General features: G+C 39.4%; 1 protein-coding gene across 3 annotated transcripts in view; it reads right to left on the bottom strand.

Annotated features, from left to right (window-relative positions):
- The window catches only part of DLC1 (DLC1 Rho GTPase activating protein), a 316025-nt gene that overhangs the window by 46185 nt on the left and 245477 nt on the right, over positions 1–24363 (bottom strand). For all 3 annotated transcript variants that reach the window (XM_060778552.2, XM_060778551.2, XM_060778555.2), the window contains one exon: positions 2088–2159. In XM_060778552.2, coding sequence (XP_060634535.2) covers positions 2088–2159 — 72 coding nt within the window. The remainder of the gene's footprint in view (positions 1–2087; positions 2160–24363) is intronic.

Genomic DNA, 24363 nt, shown 5'->3' with positions numbered 1-24363 from the left:
AGTTTGACACCATTTTAACTGCCTTGGCTCAATGTTATGGAATCATAAAAGTTGCAGTTTTACAAGATATTTAGTTTCTTTTCCAAAGAGTGCTAGTTTTTCCACTTTCATGGGGGTCCTGCCCTCTTAACACCTACAAATGTGGAGGTACGACAGTCAGTGTTTTCCTCATCTCTGACATTGAGTAACAGAACAAAAAGGGATTGCATGATAGGATAAGACTTCATCATAATTCAAAGGCCCAGAACTACTTATTCAATTGTGAGGTGCACACTAATTTCAGTGCCACAACCAACAAAAAATGCATAAGGTACATCTGTGTTTCTAAGATGCACCCCAGTTTTAGAGATGTGTATATAGGCGGGGAAAGTGCATCTTAAAGTAAAGGTGAACTTTTCCCCTTGACATGAAGTCTAGCTGTGTCCAACTCTGGGGCGGGGGGGGGGGTCACCTCCATTTCTAAACTGAAGAGCCGGCATTGTCCGTAGATGCCTCCAAGGTCATGTGGCCACCATGACTCCATGGAGTGCCGTTATCTTCCCTCCAAAGCAGTACCTATTGATCTACTCACATTTGCACGTTTTCAAACTGCTTGGTTGGTAGAAGCTGGGACCAGCAGTGGGAGCTCGTCCCACTTCCCGGATCTGAATCACCAACCTTTTGGTCAGCAAGTTCAGCAGCTCAGTGGTTTAATTCTAAGATGCACCACTGGGGGCATCTTAGAATTGAAGAAATATAGTAAATATGTTTGCTTCAGATTTAGCATAATTCAAGAAGCCATTTTTGTCATGAACAGGACACAAAGGAATGCTTAAGGCCCTCTCTTATCTATCACTTTGATCCACACTCTGCCAATATGCTTGCTGTATTGTTCTGAAATCAGGGCTCTGATAATGGTATTGTAAACCCTAAATATCTTGGGATCTTGGTATTTGAAGGAACACCTCTCCCTACATATGCCTTGCCTAAGGTATGAGTTCTGCTGGAGGAGCCCTTCTCTGTGTCCCATCAGTTGGCAATATACTGTTGCAGGATAATATGGTGTTGGCAGGAGGTTAGACTGGATGGACCACAAAATCTCTTCCAACACAATGATTCTATGATTCTATGACATGGGGCAGGACCTTCTCTGCTGTGGCATCTCAGTAGTGGAATACCCTCCCCTGAGATGCCTAATTGGCACCTACATTGCTGTTATTCTGGCATTAGGGGAAAATGTGGTTGTTTAAAAGGCCTTTTGGACCAAACTGGTTTTATACAGATTCACATATTTAGTAAGTTTTCTATTTTAAATGTTTTTTGTTTGCTTCCATTTATGTATATACTTGAGTATAAGCCGACCCGAATATAAACTGAACCACTGAACTGAACAAAAAACAGGGAAAATGTATTGACTTGAGTATAAGCCAAGAGTGGGAAATGCAGCAGCTACTGGTAACTTTCAAAATAAAAATAATACCAATAAAATTACATTAATTGAAGCATCAGTAAGTTAAATGGTTTTTAAAATTTACATAAAACTGTAATTTAAGGTAAGACTGGCCAAGTCTGATGAAATCATTATTATAACCTTCTTCAATGTAAATGTGCTTATGTAGCCTTCCAATAATAATAGAGTAAAATAATAAATGTAATCATAATAAGAGTAAAATAATAAATGTAATAATGACAATAATAGAGAAAATAATAAATGCAATAATAATAGAGTAAAATAATAAATGTAATAAAATAATAATAGAGTAAAATAATGTTAATGTAACAACAACAACAACAACAGAGTAAAATAATAAATAACTTTGACTTAAGAATAAGCCGAGGGGAGATTTTTCAACCTAAAAAAGGGGTGAAAAACTCAGCTTATGCTCGAGTATATATGGTAGCTTCTTAGTTTGTTTAATAAAATCATTTCTCCTGCTCACATAGATTTAAATTCATCATGTTTATTTTATTATACACTGTTTGAAGATCTTTAGATAAGAGGCCAGGGCATAATTATTTACAAAATACATACATGTAAAAAGTTATAATTAGTATAATTCACTCTTTTAATAAAAAGGAAAGACACTGAAAGCACCAGTCTTGCTTACCCTCATAAAGTTGTGCATACTGTGGAAACCCAGCTGCCCGCAGCCAATCACATGCCTCCTTTGCTTCGATCTCTGGAAGACAAATAGTGAATAATTTAGAATTAGGGATTTGCAAAACAAAATATGCAATTTTCAAAACAATTTTATATCTGTTCTTAGAAAAATGGGATGATATTCACAAATCACCTTGGAAGAACAACTCTTATTTGTCACACACTGTTAAATCAAGGTTTAATTCAGCTTCCACTTTCATTGCTTTACATAATGATTTAATTCCACTGCTCTAGAAACTAATGGACATATACTGTATCTCAAACACCCCTTAAGTTACTGTTCACTGCCTACACATTTATCTACACACAGGACTTGTATTGCAAGTTGTTACTAATAGATCTCCATCATCACAAGAAGCTGTCTTTGAGGACACAAGGGAAGAGCCTGGCTCAGTACTGGACTGCTGGCTCATATCTTTTTTCTGAAAAAAATAAACCTTAGCAAAGGGATAGGGCTGCTTTTATTAGACAATACAGGCTAAAGCGATACCACTAAAAAATTCCAAAGAAAAATGAGAGTTGCACAGTAAATCACGTAGCTTTGATGTGACTATTTTGCAGGCTGGAATACCCAGTATAGCTAATTCTGAACTTTTTTTAACTTTTAGATCATGTAAATAATACTGACAGACCAAAATCCAAGAACAACTGACACATTGTGTTACATCCACTCAATCCTACATTTACTACTCAGGTTAAAAGTGGAAGAAAACGACAGGTCTCCACGGCATTTATGAGTTACTCAGTTTACATATAGGTTATTTGCTCCAACCATACTTTTCTTGCATTTCGCTCCTTCAAAATATACTATTTGGCAGGATCTAATCATTTACAAGTATGCACAAGAGGCCAGGAGAAAGGGAATATGTGCAAATCTTTGAGTTACAGGCACTGTTTTCTTATCTAGCGTGCCAACATGTCTAATTAATTTGGGATTCTTGGTCCAGAATACAGTTCGAGGTTGACAGGTAAATGAAAAACTTGGATTAGGAGAAGAAAATAAAATGCTCCAGTTGACCTCTCCCTGGAGTCTGCATTGTGCCACAGTTCTCACAAGGTTCCAAGCCATAAGTTAATGGAAACATTAAGTTCAGTTCCAACCACACAGTTGTACACAAGTTTCAAAGAGCAACCTTTGGTTCCTTTCATCTATGAAGCCTTGTTTTGGGAAAGCTACCAAGGTGACCCTTGGCAGACCCTGTCTGACTGACCTGAGGAAATGTCTTATGTGCAATTTGCCTGTGTATATCATTTTTTGGTTCATGGAGGAAATCTTAGGGACACCAACCACATGAGACTATAAAGCTTCCTTGTGCCAATAAATCAATGCATATCAGGCAATACTCTCTTATTCTTATGAAGTTTTTGTTTTTTGAAACTGGGCTTGGTCACTGGTTTGAGTAACATGGCCTGCATATGCCCCTAGCACCACATTTTTCAGCCGCCATCCTTTTCCCTCATAACATGGACATCAGCAAAGGCACCTACATGATCAGGAAGAAGGAAGGATGATTGTGCTTCATTCTTCTTGCTGGTCATGCAGGTACCCCACTCTGATATCCGCAGAGGTGCCTGCGATGGCCAGAAACTCAGAAAAGGTTCCATGGCCAGCTAGGAATGGTGACAGTGACACAGTGGTGAGATGTGGGCTGATGGGCGTCTGGGCTGTCTGAACAATGGCTTTGAATGTGTCAATTCAGGTTTGCTCCTGGTCATATTTACAGTGGGCTAAACTGCATGGTGCTGATGAGCACTATATGTTAAAGCAATGGTCCTCAACCTTTGTTCCTCCAGATGTTTGGAACATGACCTTCCAAAATACCTGCCATTTAACTATTTTGGCTTGGGCTTCTAGAGGTTGAAGTCCAAAACATCTGAGAAACCAAAAGTTGAGTTATTGTGTGAAACACATAAAAAGGGTGACTGTACCTACTGAAGGATTAAGACTCCCCTGACAAGGCACACTGGCTTTGATCTTGATAAAAGCTGCATGTGCTTACTTTGAGTAAGCAGAAAGCAGCCAGAGTGCTGTACTCTATGTGTTTAATGTGCCATGATTTTTTTTATTTCCCCACCAAGTTTATTTGAAGTTGTGGCTGCTAACAGAACATAGTTAAGCTAAGTTTAGAACAATGACAATGGAGCTCAACAGGAAAAAGTGAACAAAAGAAAAGGAACATATAGGTCACAGCACACATACAGTTCCTGGAATTTGGTTCTGAAATGTTGCCAGAAATCTAGCGTAATGGTCAAAATACATTTTCCCATTATTATTGGGGTTATGGAGAAAGTGTAACTTGGAAGAGAAGTCTTTGTAAGAAAAGGCCTTCTTTCAGGCAAACTGAAGGTGCATTTGCGCTGTAGAATACCAAGATAGTCTTTAAGCGTGAATTTTAACTGTGTCCTTTGTTTAATCCCTATTTTGTGTATTTTAATATGCATTTTATAGAAATATATTTTAATATGTGTATCTGTAGTGTTTTTGCAATGTTAATGTGTTTTAATTATTCTGTAACCTGCCTTGAGCTATAAGGAAAGTCAGGTAAGAAAATTATTATTATTATTATTATTATTATTATTATTATTATTATTATTATTAGAATGAATGTAGTTTGCCAGCACTTAAACTGCCATGTCTCAGTGCTATGGGAGTTTTACAAATATTGTTGGTGCGCTACCAAATTAAACTCCCAGTGTTTCATAGCATTGACCATGGCAAGATGCACTTTGAAGTGGTGGCAAACTGTTTTAATTCCACAGGGTAGATCAGCGGTTCCCCAACCTGTGGGCTGCAGCCCAGCAGTGAATCGTGAGAACGAAAATCTGGTTCACGAACCTCCCTCCTCTTTATGTATTTATTTTATTTCCACTCCCTTCTGCAGAGTTGACCAGCCCCACCACTTTTGGTAATAATGTTGGAGAGTGGTCCCTGATTAAAGTGGTCCCCAGTCAAAGTAGGCCCTAGTCAAAAAAAGATTGGGAACCACTGGGGTAGATGCACCCTCAGATTACATGGGAGAGGGCTTTCTTGGTGGCTGCTCCCAATCTTTGGAACTCCCTTACTAGAGAGGTTAGAAAAGTTTCCTCCTTGTTCTTTTTCTGACATTAAGTGAAAACTTAATCCAGCTGGTTTTTTGAAATAATTGACTATAATTCCCTTGTGTTTTATATTCTGTTCTTCTGTGAATATTTAATGGGTGTCATTTCATAAATCAATTGCTTTTAAAAATATTTGAGTGCTTTGATATAGGTTATACTTAAGTATGTTTTTGATCTGTTCCACTTTTGACATTCCACCTTGGCTCCCAGTAATGGGGAAAATAAATAAACAACAATAACAACAGAAAAGAGGAGGAGGAATGCCTCAAATGTGTCGTATCTTGTGTTTCCATGAACTTTTTAAAGGCAGAAAGCCAGCTTTTCTAATAGAGCAAAATTCCAGATTCTCCACATTTGATAATTTAGAGCGTTCACATCCTTCCGGAAACTAGTACAAACAACACAGCCTATAGTCCGACCTTAAAGCAAGCAGAAAGACTCCCCAAGTTCACAATCTTTCTAGTTTCCCCTGTGCGACCACTACAGGAAGGGATTCTGATAAAAAAATCACAATACTACTTTGGAAGTGAAAAATCCCACAAAGATCTATAAACAAAACCAACTTGGAGCATATTGTACAATTCATGGGTCTTTGCTGAAAAAAATCTGCATAGGCTTTCAATTATGATAACATTAATCCTCCATAACAATCACTTCGATACCATAATTGGGACTTGTTCCATTAGTTTGAAAGAAATACTAATTACAATAATATAATTGCAATAATAAAAACCACATGGCTTAAGAGTCAGGGAAGAGATAAAGCTGGGAAGTAATTGCATCCATCAGCTTAGATATGATCTCTGAAAATCAATGCTGCTAATTAGTAAGGTTCATAAATATTTGAATGGAATGGGAAACTTCAGAAGTCCAACTGTCACTAGCAATTTACACACAAGAGATTTAGGGCTCTTTTAAAAGTTACATTATTAAATCTCCAATAATAGGTGCATTTACCTTGGAATAAGCTCTAACTCAATACAGCAGGGTTTCCATTGCGTTGCCACAGATGGAAGTAAGATAGAAGTATTTTGACAAAAATAGACACAAAGACCCAAAATAAATAAAGATTTGTCCAGCAAAGAATGTAAATTGCAACAGGGTTTCTTTTTATAAAGTACCCTAAATACTTATTACAAAATATCTTCCAATATTTAGCTTTCAATAAAAAATAACATTGCAAGATGCACTTTGAATTTTACTGCCAAGTATGAGCTACTTTTTTTATGTGACAACAGACTTCTTTTTCCTCTGGGGAATATTTAACATAATAATAATGTACCTATCACAAAGGTCAGAGATAGTTAAACAGAAGCAATGAATAAGCAAACTTTTCTCTCTTACTCTTATTCATGCTTGCGTATTTGCATGTGCGTTCAAGTTGCATGTTGACTTATGGGAACCCCATGCATTTCGTAGGGCTTTCTTAGGCGAGGAATATTCAGAGGTAGTTTTGCCAGTTTCTTCCTCTGAAATACAGCCTACAGCACTTGGTGTTTATTGATGGTCTCCCATCCAAGCATTAACCACGGCTGACCCTGGGAAGCTTCCAAAATCAGAAAGAATCTGGTGCCTTTAGGGTATTTAGGCCCTCATTTGCTCTATTTTATTTCTTCATTGCCTGAGGGGGAAAAAAGGTGTAGACACACCTATTTAAGCTGCTTCACAAACTTTCACAAACTACAGGGGCCCAACACATTGGTTTCTCCCACTATACTTTATTTACACAGATAACCTGATGCATGTCACAACTGTCTTACATTGAAGGTTTCTCACCAGTTGTCTTGGCCTCTTCTACACTGCCATATAATCCAGTTTATCAAAACAGATAATCCACATTATCTGATTTGAACGGGATTATATGAGCCCCCGGTGGTGCAGTGGGTTAAACTGCTGAGCTGCTGAACTGGTTGACCAAAAGGTCAATAATTCAAATCCGAGGAGCAGGTTGAGCTCCCACTGCTAGTCCCAGCTTCTGCCAACCTAGCAGTTTGAAAACATGCAAATGTGAGTAGATAATAGGCACTGCTTCGGTGGGAAGGTAAGGGCGCTCCATGAAGTCATGACGGCCATATGACCTTGGAGGCTTCTACGGAGAACGCTGGCTCTCTGGCTTAGAAAGAAAGATGAGCACCACCCCTTAGAGTTGGACACGAATAAGACTTAATGTCAAGGGGAAGTCTTAACCTGTTTATATGATTCTATACTGCCATATAATCCAGTTCAAAGCAGATAATCTGGATTTTATATGGCAGTGTAGAAGCGGTCCTTGTGAAGCCATTTAACCTTGCTGGTTGCCAGAATTTTCATCCTCCATAGCAAATTTTCTAACTCTGTGAAGCCATAGTGTCTTGGTAACCTCTTGTTCTTGCTGTTAGATTTATGTAATAGCTCCATGTGTTATAACATGGGCTGGCCTTGGACAGACTATATAGGTGTTGGTATTGATTAGTCACTGACCCGCTCTATCCCATATAATATGTATTTTGACATTTAGCAATGCTATAATATTGCACATATTCAAAAACTGTGCGCATGCAAAACTGGCACAGGAAAGCATAGCCCGTGTTTTCAGTTTCCAGCATACTTATCACAACATCTGAATCCAGCCATCTGTCTTGTTTCTTCTCTAACTAGCCAGAGAAGTAACTCATAGTTTGTGGCTATGTTATTGATTTGATAAGTAAACCAGAGATGATTTGTTTATGCCAACAGTGGGCAACTGCTGTTTTTGGCAGCATCCCACAACAACTCTAGACATGGTGGGGGGACTGTGGCAACTGAACTGTTGTGTAGAAACAACAGTTCAGTTGCTCACCACAGATTTAGGCACTCCTTGCAAGGCAGGAACCTCTTCCTGAGACGTTTGCCTTCATTTCGTTATAAAGGTTAGTTTTTGAAAGTTCAACTTGACAGCTGACTTTTTAAAAAAAGACAGAAAAGTATTTTTTTGCTCCAGAAGAAAGCACAAACTACTTCTATAAATTCATTTTTATTGCATACAAAGCCATTAAAATGGAGAGTACGGTTTGTAAGATACAGGAGTCTGTAAGAAGTATGTGCATAAGAGACTGTGTTATCATGCTACAATAAGCAATAACAAACTACAAGGGTACTACCATATACTGTACACCTATTGTGTCAAAGGTCAGCTTACAGCAGAATTAACAGATATTTTTAAAGGAAGCCCTTACTGTCTCTCACTTTTGTTTCATATGATAACGGCTTGGCTGCTTGAGATAACACCTATCGGTCTGAAAACCTGACCAAGGTCTCTCTGTTTCTAATTACAAGTCTGTGTTACTGTAGCTCTATACAAACAGGGATTGTATATTCAGAGTCCCGTTTATCTGAGTTGATTTGTATGTCTCAAAAGCCAATGCTTTTGTAGAAACCTGCATGGAGATCCACATGCAGGTTTCAAGTAGTTCCAGCTAACCAATTTATCCTCTTTCAGACCATCACCAACACCATCTGCTATTTGAGACTGCTGCTAAACCAACATATCAGACTAGCAAAACTACCTCGATGTATTTTTTCCACTTGAGGAAAAGGCCATCCCTTCCCTGTTCTACACACAGAAGGCAACTAGACTATCAGTTGCATAAATCACTCATCTGCGGAGACATGGTTCTCCATCACACTCAATGGGTGCAGCTCCTTTTACAACAGTGGTTTCCAACCTTTGGTCCTCCAGGTGTTTTCGACTTCAGCTCCCACAATTCCTAACAGCTGGTAAGATGTCTGGGATTTCTGGGAGTTGAAGTCCAAAACACCTGGAGGACCAAAAGTTGGGAACCACTGGCTTACAAGATGAGGACAAACTGTATGGCATACAAGAAAGGAAAAAGTCAGAAGGCTCCAAAGAACAGTCAGGGGACAGCTGGTGTCCTCTAGAATAGTGGTTTTCAACCTTCCTAATGCTGCGACCCCTTAATACAGCTCCTAATGTCGTGGTGACCCCCAACCATAAAATTATTTTCATTGCTACTTCATAACTAATTTTGCTACTGTTATGAATTGTAAGGAGAACATCTGATATGCAGGATGTATTTTCATTTACTAGGTCAAATTTGGAACAAAAATCCGATAGACTGAAATTTGAAAACTGGTGGGGTTGATTTTGTCATCTGGGAGTTGTAGTTGCTGGGATTTATAGTTAACCTACAATCAACGAGCATTCTGATCTCCACCAACAATGGAACTGAACCGAACTTGGCACACAAAACCCCCATGACCAATAGAAAATAATGTGTTTTCTGATGGTCTTTGGCGACCCCTCTGACACCCCCTTGTGATCCCCCCCAGGGTCCCGACCCCCAGGTTGAGAAACACTGCTCTAGAATATGCCATCTGTGGCAGTTGTTTCACCCTATATAATGGTTGCAGTGGCCCTCAGTTGTGCCTTTTGCACTGAGCGAAGGTCAAAAAGGGAAATGCCCGGGTCAGCCTTTGCTTCCAATAGATAATAGTGGCTGTTTTATACATTCTAAGAAGCCAAATCCTGACCAGTTATCAAAATTTTCATCCTGGAGTTTGAAGTGATATACATCCAGATAAAACATCTGTACATTCAATAGTGTCTATTTACCCAACCAAGTTTTCTTCAGTTACCAAAAATATGTTTGAATACTTCAAGAACAAAGCCAAACTAGTAGAGATGCTTCCACCAATCCCATTCACGCTCCATCAAACCAAACAGAATCTGACACAGTCTTCCTTCTTCAAAGCGCTTCTCTTCCCTTAATTAGCAGTGTGTGTGGTTTTCCAGGAATCAAATCTGCTTTCTAGCAATAACAGCCTGGATTACAAGAATAATTTGCTCATGTGTCTCATGACACTCTAACAATGTGGTTCAAGAAGCAATGCAGCCAAGAAAAGGAAGAATTTTTACAAGCTGCGGATGATTAGCAGACACTAGCTAAATCAGACTGCCTTGCAACCACTGAAGGCCACCAGGATAGCTAAGAACAGTTAAAACACAATTTTAAATTGCATTCACAGCTCATGAGCAATTGCCTATATTGAACAAAATATTTGGATGCGTATTTTGACGTTTGGCTTTCAACCTCTTGGAGGTCTTGGCCCAAAAACGTCATTATGGTTAGGGATTGTGGATGTTTGAAGTTCAAAACATCTGGAAGGCCAAGGGTTGAGAACCTCAGGATTAGTCAAAGCAAATGATAAGGCCTGGATCAACTCTAACAATTTGTCATCAGAACCATTTACATTACCTTGTCTTATCATATTTGGATTAACTTAAATAAATTACAATTACAAATTGTAAAAATAAAAGAACAATTTAATATATTATACCACCAAAAAGTCTGGGAAGTACTGGTGAAGCCATTCAGAGGGTTTTCTGGAGGGCAGAAGTTAGTATAGTTGGATGAATAAAGGAAGGGATTGAATGGTGATGATATAATGGAAAATAGGACCAAGTCAAACTGAGAGGGGCCTGCAATATTTTGAATGACAGCTTAATCAAATGTATTGCGAGTTCATGTGATATGTTACGAGGGTTTAAGAAGCCAGTTTAAGGAATGACGATAGCAATATATTTGGACAATATATGGAGGGGACAACATATATGAAGATTGTATTATTGGTAAGCGTTCCATCCTTCTCATTCTTTCATGTGTAGTTCTTAGAAATAAGCCATAGACTTATTTCTTTTAATTTCAACTGTGAATTGGGATCTCCAAGTTTTTTGTCTCAATTTCTAATACATTATAATATAGTGCCACTGCCATAATTAAGAAAATATTCAGGTTGTGGATTTTGCCTTGTTCTTGGTAAAACATGTGGGAATTAAATCTTATGTAAACTGTGTCTTAACAGTTTTGCCAAATAAAAAGCTTTTTAGTTGAAAAATATTGTAGATATATTAATATGCTAGCTATTAAGACAGAAAATGTGAAAGACAGTGAGAGAAAACAAGTACAAAAGCATTTCCTTAAATCCTCTTAAATCAACTGGATCTAAGCAGCATCAGCATGTTGAAGCATTTCAATGTGATTTTTTAGGAGGGCCACCTAGATTGTTCTTGATTGTGTCCAGGTTTTGTCACTATGTGAATACAAGTCAATATGGATCTTAACAAGGACTATTTATAAAAATAGTTATTTTGCCAATTTCTAAATATAGTCAAGTTGGCATTGTCAAAACACAGATTAGCAATGAAGTTTACAACCTTTGTAGAGATAAAAACGTAACTTATGACTTTCAAGAATAAACTGCTGACTGGTCATGTACATAGTGTTTGTTAAAAAAGGAGAACAAACAAAAAGAGCGAATTTGAAGCTGTCCTCTTTGTCTGATCTTTAGTCCAGCACTATCAGATTTATGAAGAGTGAAACATTCTTAGGAGCCCATTAAGAAACAAACAGAACAGAACAGTTCAATGCACGCAACAAGTGAAGAACTTCCGTTACTTGCACTTCCTGCATGCTGGACACACAAAGAACAATCTGCTCCTCAGTCCCTCTTCCCTAAAAAGGACTGGAAATAAGACTTCATAAAACAAAAATGTCAACACAGCAAGGGCGGAAACACAGGATGACCACCAGAGACTGGAAATGTTAAACTCAAAGCATTCTTGATGACAATTTGGAATTCATTCATTAACTTTGATTAGTTTAGTGAGAATTATAAAATCAGTTCATTATTTTATTAGTAATACACATATGTAAACAACTGTTTTAGTCTTTTTTTAAAAAAAAATTAAATGATCAAAAATGGCCCCAAGTGGCATTTTTAGAATGCCCACTGGAAATAATTTTCAAACATTGCTATTTTAGGTTCTAACAATGTTAAAAATGGATGTTAATTTTTTAAGAATTGGATAGGAAATCAATTAATTCAAAGTTCAATGGCAACTAAGTACTAAGGGATATAAGTGCAATTCTGGGCCCGCCTTGGGAATGTTTTGGCGAGAGGCATGTATCACAACCTGAAAACATGGATGTTCACACAGGACTTTGACCTTGAGTAGGCTGAATGGGACCATATGAAGCTGACATTTGGCACGTTGTGAAATTACTGCAGTTAGTTTTATCTACTGTTGTTTTAAAAGTGTATTATTTTCTTTTTATGCTACATGTGTTGATGGGAGTTGTTGTTATAATTTTATGTGACTTTTTAATACCATTTTTACCTGTTGTATGTGCACCCTGGAGTGCCTTGTGAGCCACCCTGAGTCCCTTCAGGGAAGATGATGGTGGGATATAAATAACGTTTATTATTATTATTATTATTATTATTATTATTATTATTATTATTGACAACTGGGAAATAGAGGGAGAAAACGTGGAGGCAGTGACAGACTTTGTATTTCTAGGTGCAAAAATTATTTCAGACACAGACTGCAGCCAGGAAATCAGGAGACACTTACTTCTTGGGAAGAGAGCAATGACCAATCTCGATAAAATAGTGAAGAGTAGAGATATCACACTGGCAACAAAGATCCACATAGTTAAAGCAATGGTATCCTCCATAGTCCCCAACGGATGTGAGAGCTGGACCATAGGGAAGGCTGAGAGAAGGAAGATAGATGCTTTTGAACTGTGGTGTTGGAGGAAATTTCTGAGAGTGCCTTGGACTGCGAGAAGATCCAACCAGTCCATACTTCAGGAAATAAAGCCCGACTTCTCATTGGAGGGAAGGATATTAGAGGCCAAGATGAAGTACTTTGGCCACATAATGAGAAGAAAGGAAAGCTTAGAGAAGACAATTATGCTGGGGAAAATGGAAGGAAAAAGAAAGAGGGGCCAACCAAGAGCAAGATGGATGGATGATATCCTTGAAGTGACTGGATTGATCTTGAAGGAGCTGGGGGTGGTGACGACCAACAGGGAGCTTTGGCATGGACTGGTCCATGAAGTCACGAAGTCGGAAATGACTGAACAACAACAAATTACTACTACTACTACTACTACTACTACTATGTTATCAGGAATTTTTCACTGATGTATTACACATAGCAAATGTCTCAGAACCACTTACTGAAACATTAGAGAGAGCATCCAGTTTACGAAATTATCCTAGGATACTCTTGAACTCAGTAGTGACTTCGACATCTGTATCAGCTTGTTAAAGGGAAACTCACAGATGCATGGCAAAACCATCATCCAAATGCTGTCTGGTGAAAAGTATTATAGTATTAATTTAAAACTTGGTTATTGGTTATCATTATTCCATGCTAAAGTATAGCTCAATGTTGTAAACCCTAATTAGTTGAATGGGATGTTTTTCTTAAGCATTAGAATGGTATCCATGGGAGAGGGGACTAGAGAATAAAGGTTTTCTGACGCACTTTATGTAAAATTAAGATTAAAGGAGTTTTACCGCTTTGTTTTATGTCCCCTAATTTGCCTGCTAAAAATAGCCCAGCTCTCTATGTACACTTTCCAAGAAAATACTAATGAGTCCGAATAGCAGTTTCTGCCTCCAAACTTTCCAAGATGCATTCACATACAGAGATTAGCCAAATGTCAAATAAGATCTCATTTCACCAGCTGAGTTTCAACAAAACACACTAGAGGAATCCTAGGAGAAGTCAAGTATGGTTAGGCTCTACAGACAAAACTCATGATGACCCTTCACTGAGAATATTTTGAATAAATGTTGCATTAATGGCACCCACCACAAGTACTACTATAGTCCTAGTTCCACTGAAGTCAGGGCTTTGAAGTGACTGAGAAGCATGGCAAGCCATCTGCATCTCAGCCAGCTGGATGACTAGAGGAGACAATGTGTGACTAAAGAAAGCATATGGAAGCTTCTATTCTTCCCAGTGAACATTTCCCTCTAGAAAAGAGATTCCAAATTATTGGATGCTGTCAAAGAATACACATATTCAATTCATGTACAAGCTTTCTATGTCAAAGCAAGCTCCTAAGTATGTGCCTCATACCTATGACAGTAGTGTAACAGTTTAAATACAACATGCTTGTATGATAGGGACAATGATACCAATTTTTTTTTTTTAGTGTAGATGGCTCACTCATAGATAAGGAAGTGCCTAAAACACGCTACTATAGCTTGGAAGTCTGTGCGATTTCAAGTCACCTGTTGACTTATGGTGACACCCAAGCTTTTCTGATGTTTTCGTAAGCAAATAATACTCAGGCAATTTGACATTACTTTCTTTGAAATTATTTCCTTTCTAAAGAATTTGATAATCTTTGGAAGTTACTCAAAGACTCATTCTGCTAAGTGTCCAAGATCAGGCAGAATCTGGCACCTTCAGAGTAAAGCTGTAGTAATTCTCATGCCTAGATGACACTTCCATCTAGAATTGATCCACGTCATTTTCCCTTCCCTGACAGCAGTTAGTATGCCACAATTCTGCAATAGTAGGAAACATATCAGATGATCTTTTGTCATCTAGAGAATTGTAAGACTTAGTAGACCACTGAGTCCTAATTCTGTACTTAACCACCACAGTGACCTAACAATTAGTAAAAGCATAAATAACTGTGTCTACAAGAAATCCAAGGATACAAGGACACGCTCTAATTTCAGAACACTGGAAAACATGTAGGTTGGCAAAAGAATACTCATACATAGGACCATGAATGGAATGTGTACCTAAGATTCAGTTTCATCATAAGGTACATTCATAAACTCATTCTTTCCGCTAGTTATGGGAAATAAATACATTAAACTTTCCAGAGACACTCGCTGCCTTATTCCAGGCACATTATTATTTGAAACATGGTATTGGTATTTGGGCGAGGAAGAACAAGTCAAGAGATATGCTAGTAACCTTGGCCTCAATAGCACAACCCCATCCTGCGAATTTGCAGTCTATCTCCTGGAAAAACAGCAGCCTTCACATTCCTTGATATTTATCAGCCAAAGCATCAAAAACAAACAAGATGTCCTGACATTCTTCACCACACAAGCTTATTTAAAAGTCACTTTGACCTTTGTAACACAGGAATAAGGTAAAAAACATAACTGGAATGGTGAAACTCTCTGGCCTTGTTTCTATATTTATAGCCCATTCATGAAGTCTACTCCTTAAAATGTCTAGTATGGTAAATCAAATTTTCTGGTGAAGACTAGACTTAAAAAAAATATTTAGAGACAGCCACATAATATATTGTTGTTTAGGAATACAGTCATTTCTAAGGATGCCAGCTCAGTTTCTATGTGGTACTCACATGTGTTGGGGGACTGCATAGATAACATTATGAACTGGATATTGGGACAAAAACTGTGGGTTCAAAAGAATGGTTTTCTGTTTTGAAGGTGGGACTCTACCTTTGTGTGCCATTATTCTCCCAATCTCACTAGTCTGTTTTATTAAAGTTAAACCCCCTTTTCTCCAAGTAAAACAGGGTTTCAAAATTCTAGATATGTTTACCAGTTCATCTTTCACAACAAGGCTGTGAGGAAAATCCCTGCTAATTCTAAAGTACACATAGTTGAAACAGGATTTGATACCTGGTGGCACAGTAGGTTAAACCGTTGAGCTGCTGAGCTTGCTGACCGAAAGGTTTCAGGTTCAAATCTGGGGAGCAGTGTGAGCTTCCACTGTCAGCCCCAGCTTCTGCCAATCTAGCAGTTTGAAAACATGCAAACGTGAGTAGATCAATAGGTACTGCTCCGGCGGGAAGGTAACGATGCTCCATGCAGTCATGCTGGTGACATGACCTTGGATGTGCCTATAGACAATGCCGGCTCTTTGGCTTAGAAATGGAGATGAGCACCACCCTCAGAGTCAGACACGACTAGACTTAATGTCAGGGGAAAACCTTTACCTATGAGAAATGTGTCTATTTACAAACCTTTTTACTCCACTTTTCATTTTTTAAAAATCCCAAGAAGTTTACAATAAACAAGTCTGAACCCATTTCCTTATGGGTCCAAGCTCAGTACTCTATTTAACATTCTCAAAAAGAGTTAATATCAGGGCTTCAAACATACAACACATCCATGTTCATGGTTCGTTTTGCTCTTGTGCAAAGCCAGAGTTTGTAGATGCGATTGCTATGAATGAGATCTATTGTCCCACTTTAGTTAGAACAGAACAAGCAAGAAATTTCTGACTCCTCTTGTTCTGGTCCTACCATTGTTGCTGTTTTCCTAAAAGACTGTCTTGATACATCAACAGGGGGGACTTAATACAGTATGCATCAGATTTGGTTATATTTCTCTGATAAGCATAAAAAGGAAGGGGAAACATCTGAAGTTATTTTTATGTCTTTAGGTCTTTTGGCAACACACTGAAAAATGCTGGGGTGGGCCTGGTATTGTCTGGAGCCTGTCAGGTCTGCTACATCGCCTCATTTCCTTCTTCCTGTTGCCAGTGAAGCATGAGAAACCTCTGTTTATAATACAGGACCATCCTGTTTGACATACACCTCCCCCTATCCCAATTCATAGGCCAACAGACCCTGGTTGTCTCCCACCAAAGTATATGAAAAACTCCACATACTGGCCTTGAATAATCCAAATAGCCTATTTTATTAATATTTTCTTACTCTACAGGACATAAGGTCTGGAAGATCTAGTACCAACAACAGCCCCACCTACACTTTGAACAAGATGCTCCTTCATGTGTGGGCTTTCCATGTATTTCAATTAGAGACTTAGTATCATATGTCCAAAGGATACAACGGCTTGAAACAATGGAGGAAACAAAAATACTATTTACATCTATTCCTGTTTTTTTCCCTGATTTCATTTAACTGGGGAATCTATAGATTGAATGTAAAACTGCCTAGATACAAATTTGATTTCTAGGATGAAAAAGAAGCATTATTTACTTTTTTAAAAAATCTGTACTACTTTGAAAAATAATCCAAAACACATGTAAGAATACCAGGAGCTTAGAGTACATATGATCAATCCAACTAGGGTATAAACCATTAAGTGGTAGCAAGGTCAGTCAGCTAACCAACCAGGTAACTCAAATGCTATCTATAGGAAAGAGCTTGATCTATATATCTGAAAAGACAAAGGGAAAGGAGTCCACAGAGATGGAGTATTGGGTTTGGTCTCCATATGAGATGAAACTCAAAGCAAGGTCTTACTTTCAGATCTAAACTTTCAAAAAGCCTTAAAGGAGAAGTTGTCCCTTGGGAAAGTCAAGCTCCAAAGAATCCTGGGTCCTTTGGGATCAGACACAGTATTATGAATGGACCATAGAAGCCAGTTTGTAGTCAGTACAGCTACTGAAAAGAGGCTAAACATGTTGGTAGGACTGGGGAGAAAGAAAGAAAATGTATCAATGACCAGTTTCTTGTAGGGGTCTTGGATGAAAGCCTGAAAGTTCACCTATTCAGGTAGTGGTCTGCTTAGTCTGTAATGATTGAAGAATTCTATTTTTTTTTCTACTGGTTCTTCATAGGATATATGATACCTGACTAATTCCTGTAGCTGCTCCACATCATTAGCCTTCAACTGTATCTTTGCATTTTCCATGGGTGATACTCCAGCACGAAGCTAGAAGGTTGTTTAAGTCAACTGGAGCCCAAGTGGGGCTTTCCCTAGTCTCATTAAACTCTAGAGTGATTTCAATTATGACTGGGAAAAGAAAACCAATGGCCAAGTATCCTGATCCATAGAACTACCAATCAATCACTGACACTTTAGAAACAGTCTTCAAGGGGAAACACAGTCAACCCATAACCGTTCTCTTTCCTCAAGGTGCCTTATGCAAGAATAATACAAACCAGGTTCACCATAAAGATTTTCTAGACACCTGTGATAACTGCGAATCTAAGCAAGTACAGCCAACCCTTTGCAATCATTGGAATTAGGGCTGCAGGACCACCACAAAAGTGAGAAAACTGTAAATAAAAAATACATTTTTAACCTGAAAGGATGTCTTTCTAGGTCATCCAGGGCAACTCTACGGTCAACTTCTGCCAGAGGTTTACTATACAATAATGCTGGAAGACCCAGAAATAGAGAAGTGTTCTTCTAAGAATATCTGGATCCTCCAACACAACTCTATGGTGGAAGTCGACCACAGAGTCTTCCTAAAGGTTCTTGAGATTTCTAGAGGGAACATATTAGTCAACTCCACGAATAATCAAACCTGCAAAAGTAAAACGCACAAATGTGGAGGGCTGGCTGTAGTTCTTTTGCATTGTTCTCTTTAGGCCATAAAAGACCACTGCAACGATGAACTGGCAAGTTAATTTTATAGTTTTGTTTGCAAAACTGACAATGCATTTTCTTTGTTTTGGGGGATAATAATAATAATAATAATAATAATAATAACAACAACAACAACTGCTACTTTATTTTTATACCCCGCCAACCATCTCCCAAGGGGACTCGGGGTGGCTTACAAAGGACTAGCCCAAAAATTACAATAAACCGCAACAGATTAAAACATCAAATATGAAAATATAAAAACAGTCACAATTGTAAACAAACATCAGGCAATATGGCTGAGATAAAGAACATAGCTGAGGTACAGGCTCACTGAGTACAAAAAATGATGGGATAATAGATAAATTATGCTGTCTCTATTTGATCCAACCAGAAAGACAATGCAGTAGATAAAAGTTGGCCAATTAAAACTGAGGCACCGTGGAATCTATTGGCTAAGATTGGAGGCACCATACAGCAAAGATCTTTGCAGCCAGATGGATGCTAAATCAATCAAACTTTGAGCGGTGGATATATTTACATACCCGGGGCAAAACCCAACAACACTCCTCAATCTGCCAGGCTATTATCTTCTTTCTAGTTCATTACAAATTGCATTTCAGATGTAACCAGAATCTCACTATGCAGACTACTGGGAGTTCGCAGATCCATTTGAGACTCCCAACAGCTCAAGAGAGAAAATGCATCTGTAACTGATGCTTGTGATAATGTTAGTTGCTCAAAACTAAAAACCTCAGCACTTTAAACAAAAAAGGGGGAGGGAGGGGGAAGAATATCCTCTATTATTGTTAGATAAGATGTAAGTCAAAACCTGGGGCATACTGTTAACAGGCAAAACATTCTGCCAGATTGCCTGAAATTTCATCTTCAGGGAGCAGGAGGAGGAATATTAGCTCGACAAGGTCATTTGTCTTGGGAGCTCTTTGCCTGCCTGGTGCCACCAGATGTACAGTCCACTTATTTCACCTCATTCTTATTTATGTACTTAGAATAAAAGGTTTGGGGGGTTATAGTTCCCCGCCTCAGATTTAGAGGTACTGTAATGTCTGATGATTTCCTTTCAGAGACTGCAATATCCACAATTTTTTTCTTTACACTAACCCAACTTTCTACATTCAAAAGGAAAATCAAAGCAAGGTGAAGCACTCTGTTAGTACTTTCCTCTTATTAAATTCCTAATGATTTCTGAATTGGGCATGGATTCAGGATTCAAGATAAAATCTGATCCTAAGTGCAAGGGGGCTATTTCTTCCCATAAAGAAAAACAAATCCTTGCCAAATCCAGCTGGAAGAACCTCAGATAGGCAGAACTGAGAAAAAAGAACATTGCCTGAGTCTTTAGGAAATCCATGGACAATTTGATGGGAAACTAGATGGGAGAAATGGTCTGGACATAGGATTTAGCATAGCTAGGCACCACTGTTCTCAGAATCCATCAGCCAGTGACGTCACTCTGGACAGGGAATACTTAGACTGCTACTGAGGAAGGAGTTGAAGTTATCCAAACATGAGTATTAACAACACAAGAAGACCTCTGTATAACCACATTGAATGCCCAACTAGTCTAGGAGTTTCTCCTCACAATGTTCAGCTAGATGCTTAGGAGACGCCTACAAAACTCAGAGCACTCAGCAACACATTCTCACCCACTCCTGTTTCTAAGTGCATACCATTTCCTGAAAAGGGATGGGTGACACACTGAAAATATTGTTGCCTGCCTTTGAGTCATTTAGGACTTATGGTATTATGATCCCCCTCCCACTTTTTTGATTTGAAATGGGTGTGCACCATCATTGCCTTCCTCTGTGGCTAAGAGATTGTCCTAGTCCAAATCCAGCACCACACCAGGCTGGTTTTCACTAACAAATCACTGAACATATTATTAAGACAGAAAACCAAATCCAGACCAGAACTGGCTGGAAGATGAGCGTTAACAGCAGGTGCTGGTGACTTCCATACCAGTTGGGTGTTGAATTCACCCTGAGTTTCAGTCTGAACTTTAATGGATCTGTCTATGGTGCTGAATCAATTTTGAAGTCTGATTCAGCACTTTTTTTTTACTAAAACCTGAAACAGATTCGCCAACTCACTGACATGGAGTGTATCCACACTGCAAAGTTATAGCCATTTAATGCTAGTATAAGTGCAGTGTAACTCTGCAATTCCTTAATACTGTAGTTCACTGAATTCACTACAGAATATTATGTATCTCACCCAAAGTACAAATACTAAAATTCCAAGAGATGGGACCTCAGCAGTTAAAGTGGAACCAAACTGCTATAACTGTGCAGTGTGGATATGCTTCTTGATACCATCAGGCACTATTAGGCATGACTTTTCAGTCTTTCATCTCTTTCAAAATCCAGCTGGAAGAACCTCAGATAGGCAGAACTGAGAAAAAAAGAACACTGCCTGAGTATTTAGGAAATCCACAGACAATCTGATGTGAAACTAGATGGGAGAAATGGTCTGGACATAGCATTAAGCATAGCTAGGCATCACTGTTCTCAGAATCCATTTGCCATTTGTGTAGTGTCAATGTACAATGAGTAAAGGTAGAGTTTTCCCCTGGCATTAAGTCTTGTCATTTCCAACTCTGGAGCTGGCGTTGTCCCTAAACACGTCCTGGTTCATGTGGCCAGCATGACTACATGACACATTGTTACCTTCCCACAGAAGCGGTACCTACTGATCTACTCACACTTGCATGCTTTCTAACTGCTAGGCTGGCAGAAGCTGGGGCTAACAATGGAAGCTCATCCCGCTCCCCAGATTCAAACTACTAAGTTTTTGGTCAGCAAGTTCAACAGCTCAGCGGTTTAACCCACTGTGCCAAAGTGGGTAAAGCTATGTGAAAATAACTCCTAAGTTCAAGGATCCCACTACCATATAAGTGGATCATAGTCTTCATTTAAGTATGTCTGTGTTGTTATGTCTCTCAAAGTCATTTAAGTTATGGAGTGCTATTTCTGAAACCAAATTACAAGGGCCACTTGGCCAGTGGTGCCCCAGTGAGAACTGCTGCATTTCATTCCCCTATGTTTCTCTTTGTCTCTCTCCCCTTTGTTCAAAAAAGAGCAACAAACCCATGTTAGAGACTTCCCTAAAACCGTGTTATGCCTCATTTACTGCTACTTAGGTACGGTCTTCATTACTGTAACAAAAAGATTTTGTTCGCAATGATGCTCCAAGTATGTCATTGGCAAGCGTTTGTGAGAAAGAGGAAGGGTGGGGGCAGAAAGATGGAGGGCGTGGTACCCAAGGTAGACCACAGAAAAAGAATTTGTTTTCTGTGTGTGCTTTAAAAACAAACACAAGGCATTGTTTATAACTGGCAGGGGGTGGTGCTCCTTGGAAGGGATCAAAGGCTGCCCGGGTGACATCATGAACCATGGCCCAAGGGGGAGGTATTTGGCTCTTAGGAGCCACCAGACTCATTACTGGGAGGGAAGAAAAAAAGACTTCAAAAGGGGATTGTGAGTTCCCCTTGTCTTTAACTCAACACCACACACCGGGATTTAACCCCTTCCCTCGACTGCTCTCTTTGCGCACAGTGCTGAGCGACAGACAAAATGATGGGAAGCATTTTAGTTTGAAACTGGAGGAGGGAAAAAAAGCACACTCATCGCTCCACTAATCTAAAACACATTTCCAAGAAATAGCTGCCCCACGGCTTCACCATGTCAAGGATTTCTCCTCTTCCTGTTTCATTACTATTTGAAGCACACTTCCTAGGGAAGCAAATAAAGGACAGCACTGTAAATCACCTTCTTCCTTCTCTTTGTTAACACAATTGAGTTTGGGAAAGGTAATTTTTGGGTCACAGTTCCCGCAGTCTGTTTGTCTGGCTAGTGATTTGGGAAATAATAATAACAAAAACAACAACAACAGCAGCAGCAGCAATACCATCTGCCTGCGACAAATAACTGGTGGGATCACAAGCCAGAAAAAGTTACAGAAAATGAACATGTCAAACTACTCTGGGACTTCCAAATTCAGACTGACAGAGTTTCGGAGCACAATACTCCTGACCTCACGATCATGTTAAAAAACAAAGTATGGATTGTAGCTGTTGCAATCCCAGGTGACAGCAGGATTGAAGAAAAACAACTGGGAAAGCTGACACAATATGCACACGAAATCCAGCATATAGATCTTGTTTGCTGTGACATCCTGTGTTTTTGTGTCAGTAAAATAATGTAATAATAATAATAATAATAATACAAGGATTTAAAGATTGAACTGCAAAGACTCTGGTGCAAGCCAGTCAAGGTGGTCCCAGTGGTGATTGGCACACTGGGTGCAGCCTAAAGACCCTGGCCTGCACTTAAACCCAATCTAGCCAGCAGTTGTAGCTGGCAGTTGTATCATCTGCCAGCTACAACTTATTGGGAGCTGCATGCATTATTTGCCGATACATCACACAGTCCTAGACATTTGTGAAGTGTCCGACGTATGATCCAATACAACACAAATATCCAATACAAATAATAATAACAACAACAACAACAACAATGATTTCCTAAATTTTGGTTGGTTGTTGTGGGGTTAACTGATTGTTTTCCTCTCCCCAACCAATACTACTGGTGATATTGGTTTTCCAAAAGATATAAGGCAGTGGTTCTCAACCTGGGGTCCCCAGATGTTTTTGGCCTACAACTCCCAGAAATCCCAGTGAGTTAGGATTTCTGGGAATTGAAGGCCAAAAACATCTGAGGACCACAGGTTGAGAACCACTGATAAAAGGTGAAGGGACCTAGAACATCAAAGACAACGTTGTTGTTATGTATCTATGAGAAATGGTTTGCCAGTGTCCTCTCCTGAGGCTGAAAGAGTGCGACCTGCCCAAGAACAGCCACTGGGTTTCACAGCTGAGCTGTGATTTGTACCCTGGTCCCCATAGTTATAGTTCTGTGCCTTGGATTCATTTTCGATCTATGGCAACCCTATCATAGGATTTTTTTGGCATGATTTGTTCAGAAGTGGTTTGCCATTGCCCTCCCCGGAAGCTGAGAGTGTGACTTGCCCAAGATCGGCGACTGGGCTTCACAGCTGAGAATGGATTTAAACCCTGGCCTCCAGAATCAGAGTCCAATGTTTACACCACTATGACTCAGTGCAGGTTACAATTCATAACTGAGGAGGAATGCCACACATGTCTGTAAATCTGGAGACGGAGCAGAAGGAGAGGAGGATGAAACAAACCAGACGGCGTGGCAAATGCCCAACATTTCTGACAGGGGAAGAGGATCCCCTGAAGCCTTGCAAGGAGTTCGCCTACGTGCCAAGATAAGGGTCTTCTTGCCTTTCAGCTGTTAGAGAATCACCTCCCCACCCACCCCTTTTCTCCCAGCATCACAAAAGCAGGAGCCAAGGTACGGAAATCTAATCGCCTGATCTTCCAGCAGTTGGGCGACGTGGGACTTCCCCGAAGCAGTTTGAAGTCCTCCTGAATCCACAACAATCTCCCAAAGGTGCTGCCAAGTCATCCCCCTCCTGATAAGAACACAAAGGAAAGCCTCCACCTCCGGCTACCCTTTTCTGCTATCCCTCCATGCCAAAATCTGGTCTCTATGACTGAATCTCTAATGTAGAATTAATGCCGTTTGACCCCACTTTTCACTTGCCATGGCTCGATGCTGTGGAATCCCGGGAGTTGTAGTTTGTTGAGGAACCAGCACTCATAAGCCCCTTCCACGCAGTTGAATAAAATCCCACATTATCTGCTTTGAACTGGAATATATGGCAGTGTGGACTCAGATAACTCAGTACAAAGCAGATATTGTGGGATTTATTTTGCCTTTATATTCTTGATATGGCTGTGTGGAAGGGGGCCTTAAGCAGAGAACTACAACTCCAACTCCCATGAATTCATAACCTTGAGCCATGGCAGTTAAAATAGTTCCAAAGCTGTGTTGATTTGACAACATAGAAGAATCCTCTCTTTTCAAGCATGAGTTGCTGTTGTGTTTTAAATCTGCCTCTTCCCA

Source organism: Anolis sagrei, chromosome 5 (genome assembly GCF_037176765.1).
Source record: "Anolis sagrei isolate rAnoSag1 chromosome 5, rAnoSag1.mat, whole genome shotgun sequence".
NCBI classification, from domain to species: domain Eukaryota; kingdom Metazoa; phylum Chordata; class Lepidosauria; order Squamata; family Dactyloidae; genus Anolis; species Anolis sagrei.
This window is presented reverse-complemented; position numbering and strand designations above follow the sequence as displayed.